This window comes from Drosophila tropicalis, unplaced genomic scaffold (genome assembly GCF_018151085.1).
Source record: "Drosophila tropicalis isolate 14030-0801.00 unplaced genomic scaffold, ASM1815108v1 contig_878, whole genome shotgun sequence".
Classification (NCBI taxonomy): Eukaryota; Metazoa; Arthropoda; class Insecta; order Diptera; family Drosophilidae; genus Drosophila; species Drosophila tropicalis.
In genome coordinates, this window is record NW_027173374.1 from 14,912,904 (window position 1) to 14,929,911 (window position 17,008).

The 17,008-nt window shown below is 37.4% G+C and overlaps 2 protein-coding genes across 4 annotated transcripts in view; both read right to left on the bottom strand.

Moving 5' to 3' along the window:
- pxb overlaps nucleotides 1-11,902 on the bottom strand; it is a 178,584-nt gene extending 166,682 nt beyond the window's left edge. Inside the window, exon 1 of the mRNA XM_068300862.1 lies at nucleotides 11,847-11,902. The gene's annotated coding sequence lies outside the window, so the exon portion shown is untranslated. The remainder of the gene's footprint in view (nucleotides 1-11,846) is intronic.
- Nucleotides 11,903-13,735: 1,833 nt separating this feature from the next.
- Nucleotides 13,736-16,931, bottom strand: LOC137584840 (organic cation transporter-like protein). 3 transcript variants are annotated; one of them, XM_068300413.1, is made up of 4 exons: nucleotides 15,930-16,931; nucleotides 15,602-15,860; nucleotides 14,834-15,257; nucleotides 13,736-14,764 (listed from the first exon to the last, which is right to left on the bottom strand). In XM_068300413.1, the coding sequence occupies exons 1-4, from the start codon at nucleotides 16,275-16,277 to the stop codon at nucleotides 14,119-14,121; spliced, it is 1,677 nt and encodes a 558-aa protein (XP_068156514.1). In that variant the 5' UTR covers nucleotides 16,278-16,931; the 3' UTR covers nucleotides 13,736-14,118. The 3 variants fall into 3 exon arrangements, with proteins under 3 accessions (XP_068156514.1, XP_068156516.1, XP_068156515.1); XM_068300414.1 differs by having other exon boundaries at nucleotides 14,479-14,764; nucleotides 14,857-15,257; XM_068300415.1 differs by lacking the exon at nucleotides 15,930-16,931 and having other exon boundaries at nucleotides 14,834-15,597; nucleotides 15,663-15,681.
- Between the last annotated feature and the right edge of the window lie 77 nt (nucleotides 16,932-17,008).

Here is a 17,008-nt window from a genome sequence, read left to right on the forward strand (position 1 = left end):
CGAATAACTGGATTGGACAAACAGAGAACATAACTTTTAGTTGTATAGATTCAGCGGGATAATCAAATAATCTACTTGGAAGTTTTTCTTGAATCTGCAAAATATCTAGAACCCTTTGGTACCATTTATCTCATGCAGTCTGGCAATAAAACTTTAACAAATAATTCATATCACAGAACGGATATCATTTCCAGCTGCATATCCCACGGAACTAACACTTTCTCTCCCCCTCGGCGTATTTTTCTCTCACCCTGTTGGTGTTGTTATTTGCCATTTGGCCAGGACCTATGTCATTTTTATCAACAAAAAGTCTGTGGCAAATAATTTTATTAACTTTGTGCAGACAAAACTTCGCGAAAAGTTCGCTGGAGTAGGTACAGTTTCGTTTTTCGAACTTTCTTAACTGCAATGCCATCTTTCTCTACCTGGTCTGTGTCGTATCTGGTAGGGCATATTTTATTATTATACTTTTGCGCAAATTACAAAAGGAGCACAACTAACGATGGCGACTTTAAGTTATATATGTATGCCGTTGTCCTTGCCCCTTTACGGTTCTCCCTTTGTCCAGTTGGTGCTCCGTTGTTGTTGTTGTTGTTGTTACTGTGTTGGCACTAGCGACAAAAACTTTCGTCCAGATCTAATCAAAAATTCACTTAAAAAGTTTTTACTTGCCCGCCAGCTCCATGAATGACTTCAAGTGCAAGCTTCCATGGCTGGGCTTGGGCCATTGTTGTCATTCCATTGTATTGCACCCAGTTTCAAATAGATGGCCAAGGACTCTAAGCAAGGCTTAAGACCATAAATGGTACATTTTGCATTGAAGCAAACAGGTAAATAATCAACGCAGTGAAATTTTGTTAACAAACTATCAGCAACAGTGAATAAGGCAACTTGAACTTGAATCAAAAATTTAAGGCCTTAGTTACACAATTCGATGGCTGACAATGAGTTCATTTAAATGTTGTGTTTATTGAAGTGATGGTCCCCAACTTTTAGATCAATATTTGAGTTTTTAAGAATAAATTCTCCTGTAGATATGCAATATTATACCTTAGCCAAATATTGTCTAAGCATTTGGCATTAAGCAGCAATTGCCAAAAGGGAAAGGTATTTGTGCCCTTTAACTATTGAGTTGATGTTATCTACCATATTTTCCCCCTCAAATTTTATTCGAAAATGTTATTGAGTTTAATAGATGTAGCCAAAAAAGGGGGCAACATTTAAAATGGCAAATTCTACCCTTTTTCCTCTTTATGGACTTAACAGGGTGGTTCTATCGCTATGTCCTGGTGTCCTTCTTTCTCGCTTTGGTTTTTTTTTTTTTTTTTTGCTACCATATGCATTCCCTGTATGTAGTTATTATTCATTGTCGTGCTTCAGCAAATATCAAATAAAGTTTTGTGAGTAGCTGCTGGGGATAGTCCTGCTACTTCAACTACTTATGTATATATAAATTTTGTTTTCTTCTCTCTATATACATATATAGAGACTTTTTTTCTTTGAATTTTTGCACATATGAGCTGGGCGTGTTTGTACTTTTATTGGCCACCACCCCAAAATAAAGAACGGCAAAAATGAACAAATAGCAAAAAAAAAAAAAATAGAAAAACGAACAGAAGACGAATTTTTAATCGAAACATTTGTAGCGTGAAATTGTCGTTATGTTTGCATGTGTACACATACACGCACACACACACAGATATTTATGTGGTATTTTTTTAAGCATCAATATGCTAGGATTTAAATTGTATTTCCCCTTATTGATTGCCTTTGCTCCTTCTCCTCTTGTAGAATGTTTATCCTCTTGCTCTTCCTTTGAGTCTATTCAAGCTACTCCATCTATTTGTATGAAAAACTTGAACAGAAAATGCGCTGATGTGTGACATTGATATGTCATCTGAATGAAGGCAAAAAGCGTCATTAAAGACCAACTGGTCATTAATCATAATTAAATGAGCGGAACATTTAAAAAGGGTTTCCATGTTTATTGATTTTTGCTGCTTACTTCAATGGTTTTTTTTTTGACCAGAAAACTTTAAGCTGAAAGTTCCAACATTTTTTCTGCTGCTGCTGCTCAATAAATCTCAATTTTCTACAAATTAGGCGACGATATGCCAAGATGAAGATGAAGCCGCCTACCCACCTGTCCGAGAGCCATACATATGAGGTTCGAAAGGACTATAACTCAACTCAACTGACCACTGATATTTGGCCTTTTCAACTCGCAGTTGCAGTGACATTTGCTCAATTTATCGTTATATTTTGGTCAAACCAAAACAAAAAATCAATTTTCACTTTGAGCAGCAGCAACAAACGTAAAGAGAAAAATCCATACACACATAGAACTTTGAACTATTTCTTTGGTTCTGGTAAAGCATTTTAAGTGATTTATGCCTTGGAAACTGTTTTTGAAATGTGGCTTCAGTCTCGGGACTAGAGCCTAGACGCGATACCAGAAACCACACCGGACCCTTCCTTCCTTCTTGCTTTGAATTGGTTTTTCCGTGTGTGTGTCTGTTTTTCTTTTTGGCCAAACGCTGAAGAGGAATGCCGAACACAAAACTGTCCAAAGTATACAAATTGGCTTGGCATGAGTTATTGATGATGCAGGCCATGAAATGAACGACCACAGGGAGGTATCAGGCTCAGCTCTCTTACTCTCTCTCTCTCTCTCTGCCCCCGCTAACCTCTCTTTATCTCACTAACTAACTAACTAACTGACTGACTGACTGGCTGGCCATGTATCCAGGCTGTGGAAAACAAATGTCAGCCATTTACTGGCAAAAGTACCAAGTAGGAAAAGTTCCAGCCACCAGTAAAAATCCAAATGAGTGGGCCATATTACAAGAAAGCAAAACAACAGAGGAAGGAGGGCTTAATGGTAAGAGAGAAACAAAGAAAGCAGTGGGGTGATTTTTGGGTCTAATTGTGGAAAACTTTTATATTAAGTAAGTACTTTTGCGTGGCATTTCATTTGGATTTGATCAAACCAACTTGAGGGAAGAACCAATTAAGTTATAATTATTAAAGGCATCAATTGTCCATACAGAAATCTATATCCTACTCCTTTTTTATTCGAAACCTCCTTTGGTCCTTCGTTTACAAACTTTCGCCCTTAATTTCTTGCCATCATTAGTTAAAAGTTATCAAACCTTTTTGTGGTAAATATCTCTTTTGCTCGGCACTTCCCTAAAAACCAATTCCGTTAGCAGCTATGTATATTCGAAAAACCGCCACTAAAACCTTCGGCCTAATTAAACTATAATATGACATACTAATTCATATTCACTGCAGCTTATTAAAACATATACCAACTGACACATAAAATATGCATGGAAGCCCAAACCCAGCCCCGAATAAAGATATATATAACAAGATCCATAATTCATGTCAAACCTCTTGGCTTTGGCTCTGGCTGTGTGAAGTCTCTTATCACAGCCACCAAATCGTGTTATTTAATGTTGTGCTAATTTCTCGTAGAGTCAACAAAGTCACAAACAAATTCCACGCAAACCTCACACCCATCAACATGCCCAACCCCAACCCCTAAATTCAGGTGAAAGTCGTGACATTTTTGTGGTCATTTCTTGCTCATTTCCGTCAAGTGTAGCAACACGAACTATTTACAAATGACACAGACATTTAAGCAAAATGCTTCCGGAATGGTCAGCTGCGGGGGCCGAAATGACTTGACCTGAAAAAAAAAAGTTATGCTGGCTCAACATGAAAGGGCAGAAGAAATATAAATTAACTGGCAAAAAAATATATACTAAAGAAAACCAAGTCGAATTTTGAATGATCTACCTTCTAGCTTAAAATAAGAAATCAACCAAAACAAAATCAAGACATTCAAGATCAATTTGATTCCAGTACATCATAGTGATACTTTTTCGCACTAAATGGAGTTCTGAGTTCCTTATTCCTCGAGATGATTCTATTCTTATTGACCACATTTGCAATATACCCCACAAGGAAGTGTAAGAGTCCACAAGACAAGGTGAGTTATGTAAGCCATTCAAAGAGAGAAAGGACTCACACACGAATAAAAACTCAAACTCTTGAGTGTCAGCGTGTCAATTGCCTGGAACTCGGCCTCTGCCTCGGACATAGCCCTGCCCAAAAGGTCTTAATTAAGTTACAACCGCAAAACCTGACAACGACAACGTCGACGATACAATTTCACTAATTTCCGTGCAAGGCGACACCAACAATCAGCGGCAATGTTTGAATATATACATATATAAGGCGTCGAGTCAAGTCGAGTCGAGTCGAGGAGTCGGTTAATAAATATTGTCCCTTGACCATGTAAGAGTCCTCTGCCACACCCTCCTATCTCCTGCTCCTGCTTCTGCTTCTATTCTCTTCTACCCCCTCCACACCAATTTGGCGTTAAAAGCCCAAAATGAATGGTCAATATATGTGGCAACATAAATAATTTTTAGGGGTTGTGTAGCCATAGTTTATTCAATGTTGTTCGCATTTAGCGTGTTTGACTAACATTTCCGCTGCGTTTTTGTTTGCTTTCAATTAACCAAAACTGGCCATGGTCGATGTGGCTGCTAATTGAGTGCTGCGGTTGGGGCACAGAGAGCACAGAGACAGCGACAGGACATGATGGCAAACAGAATGTTTTTCAAATTGAAATATGATTGAAATTGTAAATACATCAGAATTGATGATGTTATATTAACATGGTGGGAATTATATATCCCATAGCAAAAATATTACTAGATAGATCAATTTTCTTTGATTTTAAGTAAATAATTCTCAATTCGAACTAACGTAAAGAACCTCGATTGGTAATAAATTGTTCTTGGTTTAAATTCGATACTAAAAATCATCCGTTTCAAATGTAATTTAAAATACTTGAATTGTGGAATTCGCCAAAAACTTGACTAGACACACAAAAATGTTGCCTTTTTCGATTAAACCACAAATAATTGCACTTGAAAAACATTCTACAAGTAAAAATAATTTGCCAACAAACTTATCTACCAAAAACTATAAACCAAATGAAACAGCAAAATTTGCGCAAAATTATTCCCACACACACACACACGAACACACACACATACATCCAGTTTACTCGCTTCAATTTCAATAATGTTGCACATTCGAGTGTGAACTGAACTGTGGAACACAAACAGAGGACGTGCCACATGCCGCCACTAACACTCACACACACACAGACACACACACACTTATAGGGAAAACTATTCTAGAAATAGTTTGCCAACAAACACGAAGTACACATATCTGCCGGAAAGCCAAGGAAAAATTGTATTATTGACTAGCAATAAATTCTCTGGCAGGCAGCAGGCAGGCAAGAACCCAATAACACAAACAACTACTAAATTTTGTAGGCGAAAATGGGAAAAAGTTTTAATTAGCCATAAAGAAAATACAAGGACAGGCCGCGGGCATGAGGGTGAAAGGGGCATTCGCATCTGATTCGCATGAGCGGCTTAAATGGTAATCTAAAGAGTGGAAGAACCAAAACACAGAAATCACATGGTACGGGCCAATCATAAAGATCATAACGCATAAAATTGGCTAATTCTCAGTTGAGCTGAAGTAGCCTTGTTTAGGCCAATTTTTGAGAATCAATGGCCAATAAGTAGGCAACAGAAAAATCGTTTTTCTGGTCAGTCATTTTCTTTAGCTCTCCATGTACTGGCAATTGGCGTCGTTTACCATCATCGTCGTCATCAAGAAGCCATGGCAAGAAGCAGGCAAGGAGCCAGACTGGACTGAAAGGAGCTCCTTTGCTGTGTCATCCACGCCCCCAAGATATCTATTTAGCTGGCGCTTCTGTTGTGTGTGTCAGTGTGTTGAGCTTTTCAAGAAGTTAAGAATTCAATTGACCACAAAATCAAGATTATTATACGTAACGACAAAACAGAGGGGATATAGAAGGAGAGACCATGACACTGAGTGGCGTCAGAGCTTTGAGTAGTCTGGAGGGAGGGAGGAGGAGGAAGCAGGTTTTCTGTGGTGAAGAAACCAAAAACCACTTGAATGGTGGGCGGTCAGTTTTGAAGTTTATCCGTGTTGAGTCGGAAATGCCACTGGCAGTGTCATTGGCAGCTATTGGACTGACCACTGGCCAACTGACTGGCTTAAGAGCGCAAGGATATCGATACTTTTGGTTTTTGTGTTGAATTGGATTGGGTTGGTTGAGTTGTGGTCTAGCAAATGGAGTGAAGAATAACGGCAAAGGGGTAAAAAACATATGGTAGAAGCAAATTCCTAGAATCTCATTTCCATTTCCTAAAGCCTTTTCTACAACTCTTCCTTCCTTTTCGCCTAGTTATCTTTGTACTTCGAAACGACACGACACACACAGTCGCACACACCTGAAGACCCCCCATTGTTATGCCGAAAAGCGGCTTTCTTTGAATTATCTTACAGTGGTTGAGTAGATGGGTGGTGGAATGGGTAGTTGGGGCCCCTTCCGCTTATCTTCTACTTTTGGGCTAAGTCTTAGCGCAAATTTTCAAGTATTAACGCTCGCATCTTTTGGTGGAATAGAACTTCCGCCTGTTTGTTTGCTGAGAGGCTTACCAACTACACACACAAGACAAATTGCAGATTCATATACACACACGCCACCGCACACACATACACACACGCATAGGGATAGAAACAGGATGGATGGATTTCGCTGCTTTGGGCGAAAATAATGGAACAAAGCAAAAATACATGGAAAAAATCCATATTTTATTTTGATTATTTTCCGGCTTCTAAGGCAGGTGTCGATTTCGTTGCTTGTTTTGGATACCCTTACTGCAGAAAGGACTACATTGATTTCAATCAAAACTTGGCCTATACTAAATGGATTTTTCATCTCTATAACTAGAACTTTATAAAGTCAAAATCATTATTTTAATAAGAAATCATTGATTAATAACTAAACTTTGACCCAAGCTGAAGGACTACACAAAAGGTAATTTAAGATTAGATTAACTTTTGAAAAGGAAGCAAAGGGAACCAAAACAACTCCAAAAGAACCTGATCAAGTTAGACCAAAACTTAGAATAAGAAATTTTCGCATTCAAAGATTGTCAAATGTGGTATATATTAGATATATATGTACCACATTTAATCAGTAATCTGTTAATCTCAAGCCAAAAACAATAACAATTCCAAGGGTATACAAACATCCTCAAAGTTCAAGTTTCTATATATTCTTCCTTTTGATGAAATTATATTTATCCACGCCTCTCATCAACTCCAACTCTGTGGCTTCTTCCGCTCCGTTTCTGCTTCGCTCTCTATCCCTACCTTTCCGTCTGATGTCAATCAATTTTGGTCGCACACAAAAAAATGTCCTTTTGTAATGGAAAAAAATTATTGAATTTGTCAACGACTGGCCTCGGGGTCTAAGTTTTTGCTTTAACTTGGGTGTTTTTTTGTTTGGCTCAGCTTTAAGCTAAAAGATTTATTTGCCCGTTGTGTAGGTGTCAGGCAAACAAAATTATGTTTGAAAACGATTTTCTACCTTTGCCATCATACATCATCAGGGGAGTGTGAGGGGGGCTAACAACCCTCCAACGTTAACAAATTTCTTTGCGACGTTTTTAAATTTTTCGTTTTCTCCCGCGTCGTTTTTATCCTCCCAGAGAGGCTAATGTAAATCGCATGTGCCAGTGTGTATATGAAGCTGCCCTCAACCTTATTTAGTAAACCTACCAAAAAAGTGAGGAAAAAACACTCACACACACACACACACACACACACACATACAAAGTGATTTGTTGACAAAGAAATTTTTTAATAATTCACAAAGTCAGTGAGGGCCAAGGCGAAAATCTCATTCAGCATAAGTGATGATGTAATTTTCGCTAAAAATTGAAAAAATCTTCACGCAACTTAAGGAGCGGGAAACTTGTGAAGTAAAGATGGAGGGGTAAAGTGGGGGTGGGGGATAAGGTAAACCCTCAATCCGCACATAAAATATGTTGCAACAATCTGTTGGCCTGGCTGTATGCTTCTGACTATGATGAATGTGGCACACACATGCTTTACCCTGATTTAACTGACTGAGTGACGAACTAACTGACAATCTGGCCATGCTTCCAACCATCTACAATTTTAATATGGAGTCAGTTAAGTTGTATACTCACCGAGAAGTAAGCAAAATCTTTGCAAATATATTCAACAACTAAAGACACTTGATGGTCCATTGGATAAAGGGCTTGTCTATCAAATATTTGATCACTCAACCTCAACACTGATAAATTGTTAAATGATCGCAAAACATTTAAATATTTGATTAAGTGCTTTGTGTTCTATCTATCTATCTAAATCTAAGTATTTACCACAACAACAACAAAATCTGTTCCTTATTCTAAGTATTCACGTAAACACTACTTATATTTTTACTTAAAGGTCTATTACATATCTGTCTCTAATGAAGCACATGATGACCATGTCTATGACTCAATATATGGACGAGAAGGGACGAGTCCTGCCAGTCAACTTACAGCCATAATTCTTTCAGGCAAATGATAGTTGAGTTGAGTTTAACCACAAGTAAAACAAGCAACGTTCTTTTAATGTCCAATGTCCGTTGTTGAATGTCGATGGCCATGTGCATGGCTCATTAGTTTTTGCCTAATTTGAAATGCAGGCTTCGAAGGGGGGCGGAAAGTTGGTGGCAAACTGGATGGTTTGTCCGTTGCTTGGCCTAATGGAATTCAATCAATTTTCATTTATTTCGATTACGAAAGTCGCACCACCAAGACCCAACTGGAAGAAAGCAGCGTCCGTTCGTCCATGGAGTGGGGGAAGATGTCTTGGGACTGGCAATGGGTGGGAATCACTTCATCCCCATGGCATAAATGGGAACTGAAAAATTTCTTAATTATCCTGACGTGAAACTTGGCAGCGGGACAGTTTGTTTGAGGTTGACATGCTCCTTGCGTCCGTCTGTACAAAAAGCAAGACAAATGGCTCCTAGCCACGGCAAAGTGGACCCAAGAAAAAAAAAAAAAAAAAAGGAAGCAAAAAATGTTCTTTATGGAAAAGTTTAAAGAAATATTTGAGGATTTCTCTTAAAGCAATGTGCAGATCAATCGACGTCGACTACGACTGAAAGCAATATGCCACCCAATGTCAATACAACAATACAACCAACACGAGAGCCATGAAAATAATCAACATTTTCCTCGAAACAAGCAAAAGCAACAACTACAAAAGAAATAAAAGGATGAAAATGCTGAAAAGCATATAATCTGCTTATCAAAAGGCTGCAGTCCTCTCCTTTTATTTAGATATACATATCCCTTTTCCTTTCCACTTAACTCTAGCCAAAATAAAAAACCAAAGGGGCAAAAAATGAAAACCAAAAATGAAAATAAGTAAACAAAGAAGTGAAAATTTGATTTGCATTTCGTTAGGCAAAAGAGGAAAATTAAATTAAATTGTTCTGGGCTTTGTTGTTTGAAGATATCAAAAAAAAAAAAACAACGGAAAACTTTTGATGCCAAATGAGAGAAATACATTTTTCGCAGCAGTTCCTGCCATCAGCAGGCAAATTATTATGTAACCAATATATGAGCAAACAATACATACAAATGTTTATGCTATAAGGCAGATATATCTTTAATCGAAAAGGGCAAAAAAATAATTGAGTCAAACCAGTCAAGTTCATTAAAAAGTCCAAATGTTAACTTGAAATGCAATATAAAAACCAAAATCAACAAACGAAGATCAACGAAGTCTTAATGCTCTGCAAAAGGCAACTCGAATAATTTGTAATAGACTTTAAAAATCTTCATACAGTCAGTTATGTAATATGATTCTCTAGTTCTTTGGGATCATGATTAAATGTCTATAATACAGTTAATTAATAGTTTTCCAGTGTGTTCTTTTCACTTAACTTTTCAAAATTTCACAAAGTTAGTCCAACTATCAGAAAAAAGCAGTCTCACCCTTCTTGTAAACAAAAAAGAGTAGCAAATAAAATCTGTAAGTTAAATCTGTGGCCTGCCTTCAAAGGGACAGACACAAGGGACAAAGCGAAACAAGAATTTTGAGGGTATCGAATGCATGATACCCTAAAAATATGTTCTCAAATTGAGAGCAACTTCAATGGTAACAAATCTTGGCAAAACTTGCCAATAGAGTTAGATATTATTACATTGCAAAAGAAGTTATATGCAAATCCTTTCGCCTCTTTAATATCATCGATATACATAAAACTTTATTAATATTATTTCCAATTTTAGCTGGTTTTTGCTTCTTTTTGATGCGTTTCTATCACGTGATTAAATAATTCATCATCGTCATCTAACCCTCCATTTAAGGGGTATCAAAAAGATGCAAGCAACCAGAGGCAAAAAGTAACTTTTGCGCCTCAATTATAATGAGAAAAGCAAACGAATTGGAAATAATTTTCAATTCACTTGTTTCCCACCTACTTTCGTACCGCTTTAATTTTTTTTTTTTGGCAACGATCTTCAGATACTTATTTATGCGCCCTTTGTTTTCATTATTTATTTCCTATATATTCCGTTTTGCATGCCTCGCAAAATCAGAAACAGACGCTCCCCTTTTTATTTTTATAAATATTTTTTTCTCCCCGTTTTTTGGGTTTTTTGTTTTTGAGTTCCTTTGCTGTTGGCCCCCGCGGCATAGGTTGGCATTTTATGCGATTGATAAAGCTGTTAATTTTTTCGTGTCGTTTTTTTTTTATTGTAGGTGTGGCTTGTTTGCAAAGGAAGTTCACACACACGCACACACATACAGAGAGAAAAGTAAAAAAGGCGAAAAGCCTATGGCTATAGAAATGAATTATTTATATGTATGTACATGTATATATACATATATAGATGTATATATCAAATCGGTCTCAAAAAAAACCCAAAAGAAATAAGATATCAATGAATGAACATGTTAAGCTCACAATTGATTGGGAAGGACATACGGAAAGACAAGAGCCAAGAAGACAAAGGAAAAATTATGTAAATTTAAAAAAAAACTGCCAAGTATATGAAATCTTAACTTAGTTACGAGCAATGAATTTCAAATACACAGATCTTGATTAGTTAAACTAGTGTTGACATTTTCAAGGCTTAGTAGATTATAAGAAACACTTTACATCTTGGTGATGTATAACCATGGATTGTTGAGCCTTTTGATAATTAAATTTTCAAAATATATATTAATTATTTAGCATTTGTTTTATAGAGAATAATTAAGGTTGCCTAGAAAGAGTTAACTGGCATTGAATTGGTTACAAAACTAAACAAAACTGAGATAATTGTGGCGATAGTAATGAGAATTGAAGAAGTAGAGTAACGAGTTTCCGTTGAAAAAGCATGCATCTAATTTGTTATGGTGAACTAATAAACACCTTTTGTATTTTCAATTCGAACAATAATTGGCCCCAAAAGCAACTTGACATACTTGGCCATGCAGCTGAAACTTTGATATCATCGAACGCACCCACTTGAAATTTTTGGTGTCATTGAAACCCTTTTTTTGCACAAGGTGCAAAATTAAGTAGATAAATTGCATTGGGTTTGTTTTTTCACCTGTTTATCAGTATATTTCTTTACTGACTGTAATAAGTGTATCAGAATTTAATGTATGTGACGGTAAGTATGTACATACATACATATGCGATTTAACTAGTGGGATGGATTCACACAGTTGGATACAGTTAATATAAACATCTTTAATCATTTAGGCACTAACTTTAATACTGAATAAAATATTGAAAAAGGTATTTAATAATGTTGAAGAGATTCTGAACGAAGTTCATATTGGTTGGTTTAACGAGCAATGTCTTCTCTTTTATTCTAAACTTTGTATTTAAGAGTTAAATGAAACTTACTTACCATTTTCCTTTATGCTTATCTTTATGTTAGCCTCTTTTTTCTTATTTCGTAATATTCATATTAATTAATTTCCATTTCCGTTTTGTTATCATTGGTCAGAGCGCAAATTTTTACCTTTGTGCTGCTGACTAGACAATTAATCAAGTTTAATTACGTAGCCAGGGACAAGCAAATACTAAACGCGAAACGTCCTGGAATGAAGAAAATCCTCTCCAAAAACCCATCTCGATGGGGCCGAAATTGTTGAGCATTAATCACTTGAATATGCTTACATTTCTCATAGCCATTACCCGCGCATGTGTGCATTGCAGAAACTTTGTGTGGCAGGGAGGAGGCGGGGGGGATCAGTCAAAGAGATACGAAACGAATCCGGCGACGGCTCACGTAAACAATACATTCGGATTGAGGTGGGTCATTTTAATATTTTTAACGCTGCGATAAAAAGACAGAACGGACTTTGTTAGTAATTACAACTTTTTGCAGTATTTGCTACAGTAAAGTCAAAATGGAGCAATTAAGGTTGCTTTCTTAAGTTTAACTGTTAGTTCTATTAGTCAAAAACAACTCTAGACTCTTTTCACTGCATGTACATACATATGTATGTACATATGTATGTATGTACATATGAATGTTAAATATTTCTTCTTACCTGGCAGCACAGGGGTTAGAAACAAACGATTTAGATTATGCATCCCGGAAATAACTTATTTAATTAGTAAATTAACTTTTCTGAACTTTGTTACATTCGTTGTTAAACCGTTTCTTTTGAAGAAAAATTAAGCGTCGCCCTCTAGCGCAATATCTGTTAGTCTCTTACGTTACGTAACGTAATGAAACCCGAACTATCGATTAATCGATATAAAACTGCATGAGTAATCGATTCAAAGTGGTTTGAAAAGTAATCGATTAAAAAAGGCGGGAATTTGTTCAAATTCAAATCTAAATAAAGAGAACGCATATTTTAAGAGAGCCAACATTGCTCAATATGCAACAAAATTAATTACACAAACAATTTTTTTTTTTCAGAACGGTTTCGGGATGATGGAGCTCTGGAATGCGTTAAAACGAGAGATGATAGAAAATACAATAATATTAATTTTCGAGAATCAACTGATAGTATTGATGCAGTTTTCTCAAATTATGGAAGATTTTCCCAAACATAAAGGGTTTATAGCCAAGTTATCTAAGCAACACACGGATTCATTATAAACCTAGATTAACTTGATGTCTTTATGTCCCCCAATAGCCCGAAGGTAAATGTGCCAATCATCTAGCCAACAAACAATAGACTCTTTCCCACACTTCCCGTGAGAGCAGATTGATAAACTCACATCGGCATTAATGCTAACATAATCATAAATCCACCGATCACATTTGTTATCACTAATTGTCACATTGCCACTAACAAAATCTATGGCATCGACACGAGTATACGAAGGATCCATAAATTGTGACTATATGGCTTTGATTTCATCAAAAGCGCGATTTTCCACTCTTCATGATGATCGCGTAAGAAACCGATAATATTCTGCGAAAAGAAATGCATCGAAGTGACAAATGTTATATAGCCGTAGAGTTCCAGCAACAAGTATTGGTAGCCATGATTATCCCCACACATGGCCAGTATCACATCGAAATCCATATCCTTTGCCATGGCGTCTGTTCTTTTCTACCGAGCACATAATGCCAGCAACTACTTCTCGTGAGTGTGACTATTGCGAATCTAATCTTTATATTCTTCGTGTTATATATACAACATAAGCATCTCGACACATGTATAAACCACATTTGGGGTTTTTTTTAAATCGCATTTTCACATATATTTCTTACATTCAGAATCATCAAAATTCACATATCATGAAAATCAGCGATAATAAGAAGTAGTGGTATGTACATATGTAAATTTGGAAGAAGTTCAATCTAGTTAGAAACTTAAGTATACTTAGAAAGTAAATATAACTTAGACAACGGGAAACATATCTATCATATAATCAACTAGACGGAACACTAAAGAAAATCTCTTGTCTATGAAAGATTTCACCAAACATAAGTGGTTTATAGCCAGGTTATCTTATCAACACACGCTCTCTTTATAAACTAAGATTAACTTTAATGATAGAACCCACAGACAAACAACGAGCCAAAAATACTGTGTTTGCATTTATACACATATTAATTAGTTAATGTGTTCAAATTGATCGAATCTGAACCACATACAGGATCTCATGTTGTAGAGAGTAATTGGCACAATTTTCTAGGTCTCATTCGTTATTTACTCAGGCATTAGTTTCTCCTGTGTCTCGGCACTTGCATCGACTTTGTCGACCTTATTGCTCCTTCTCTTCCTCAAGAAGTCAAACATTCCCTCTCCTACACCAAACTGCTCCCCATCGACCAGCGATATGGGTAGCTTTTTGTTCGATGTCTCAGGCAAAAGCAAACAGAGCCATGTGCAGACAATGAAGAGCAGGAAAAGTAAAGTTGCCGGTCCAGCCTTACTATACGTATCCAAATATTGAATGTACGGTGAAAGGAAGGATGCTGCTGCTCCAGCAATGGTGCCCACTGCCAATATTTGCGATCTCACACAGGTGGGTATAAGTTCAGTGCAGAATTGCATGGTGGCTCCGGTGGCAACGGAAATTCCAAAGCGGGAGGTTAGCAATAAAGCGACCAACAGTGTGACATTAACTTGCTTCCAGATGGTCAAAACTGTTCCATACGCAGCCGTAAATAGTCCAGTGAGAAGAACAGAACTCACAAGGGTAAATTTACGTCCGAATCGTTCCTGAAGCTGAGCCTGCACCAGGCCTGACGGTGGTAGAGTCAAAGCATTCAGCGTGAACATGATGAAGGGTGAAATTCCGACGCCCTCCACATTGCGGGCCATCGTGTTGTAACAAACTGTTATGATCATGCTGCATGGCAAAAAAAAAAAAAAAGTTAGTTATAATTGTCTCAAGAAATTGAACAATTTGGAGTCTTACAAAAGAATGAGGACTTCGATTACCGTTTTCCGCAGACGAGGTGTCTTCAGTGCATCTAAGAGTCCTGGTAGCTTATGTGTATCCTCTTTTGACTTTGTACTTTCTGAACTTTTGGAACAATGTTTACGAAAATCTTCAAAATCCATTTCACTCACTTCACGCTTGTTGAATTTTGCCACTCTTTGTAATCTGGAAATGGCTCCATCAATATCATTGCGGGTAATTAGCCACTGGGCACTCTCGTGTATCAGGAAATAAAAACTTGTCACCAGCAGAGAGGGAAAAGCCGTCCACATCATATAGCTTCGCCAGTCGCCCACAAATCTTGCTTGCCAAGATGCACTTATCAGACCCAAACAATAGAATATGCCCAGGACTGTGTTGAGGCCAATATTGCGTAGCGACGGCGAGATATATTCGAGAACTGCTTTCAGTAATGAAAAATAAAAGATTAGTTGACGGGCTGTGTTTGTCTAGAGAACAAATTTTCAAAATATTTCAAATACTTAAAGAACAAGTTCTTTAATGGTTGACTTTGATAAGAACATTCCTTATAGATTCCCAGTCAGCAAAAGCTGCCAAGAACTCACATCTTATGATTTTTGCTGATTTAACTTCTTTTGAAGTTTCCGGAAAAATGTTTGGTTGTTGCCATTAATTAAAAGATGCTTTATAACTTATTTAATTTTTTTTTCATGGAATTTCTTGAAAGAATTCCATCCTAATGCCCTTGATATGGCATCGCCTTCATTATAAACGGCTACCTACCCAATATATACATTAGATATGAGTTGGCTTCAGCCGCTAGTCCTGAGATAAAGCGACTTACTGAGTATGCAGTCAGATCTTGGGCAAAGATTGTGGCAAAATCACCCAGGAAGCCACACCAATTAGCCAAAATCAATGTTTTAATGCGTCCGATGCGATCGCCCAATAGTCCAAAGATAAATGTCCCAAACATGGAACCCACAAAGAAGAGACTCTGTCCCACTCTTCCCTTAAGAGCTGCATCACAGACCCAATTGAACTACACATGGAGAGAGAGAGAGAGAGAAAGTGTCTAATTGCGATAATCCATATTGATTGGTAAACTCACCTCGGCATTAATGCTACGGAAACCGTAATCATAGTTATAAATCCAGCGATCGCAGCGTTGACTGCTCACTGTGGCATTCATTGCTTCATTGCCATCGATCCAGTCGAGTCGTGTGCACGAGGGGTTCTCATATTTAGCATAGATAGCCTCGATTTCGGCAAAACTTCGATTCTCCAGATGCTCATGATGGCACCAATGATCAGGCATAAAGCCGATTACATTTTGTGAGAAATAATGTCTCGAAGTGACAAACATAATGTAGCCATAGAGGGCCAGCAGCAAGTATTGGTAGCGTTGGTTGTCCCCACACTTGGCCAAAATCACATCAAAGTCCACATCAATTGCCATGGCGCTGCGTCGTTTGTCGCTCGTCGTTTGCTTTCGTTTTCGCTTTAGTTTTTGGAGACGGAGGGGCTAGCATGCACTCTAAGATTCTACGAGTTGTTGGAGAAACATAGAGTCGTGGCTCGCTGTAGTCGTGAAGGTGGAGGCGTTTTGTGGGGTCGTCTGCTCTCAGTCACTGCCACGCACATACTGCCAGCTGCTGCTCTGTTCTCTCCCTGAATAGTTAAGAGCCGAATGTGCGTTGTGTGTATTGTGAAAGCGACAGCGACCATAACGATACATTGCGAGTTGAATAAATATGTAGTTGGAACGCCTCTTTTGTCTTCTGCTTGGCTGATAAGCATTGTGTTTGCCTTTATCGCCCTAACTAGAATGAGCTGCCTGATTTGATTATAAGTTAAGCATATTGATTTAATTATTGCAGTTGATAAGCAATAGTTCAGCTTTTGTTTATGTTGTTGTTGTTATGTTTTTTCGCTGATCAACTAATTTACAATTCCAAGTAGCTTGTATGGCCTTGCCATTGATGCTAGACCGCGAGTGTTATAGATTGAAAGTGAATGCGATAAAATATGTATTGGAGAACTATACACACAAATCTCGCTTTTGATTTAAATAATCTTAAATTACACTGTGGGACAAAATTGGCAAACAGCTCCAAAATATCCCCAAACTTAGTCATAACTTAAACATCTTTAGCTCAATTATAAACATTTTTCATTCAATTCATTCAA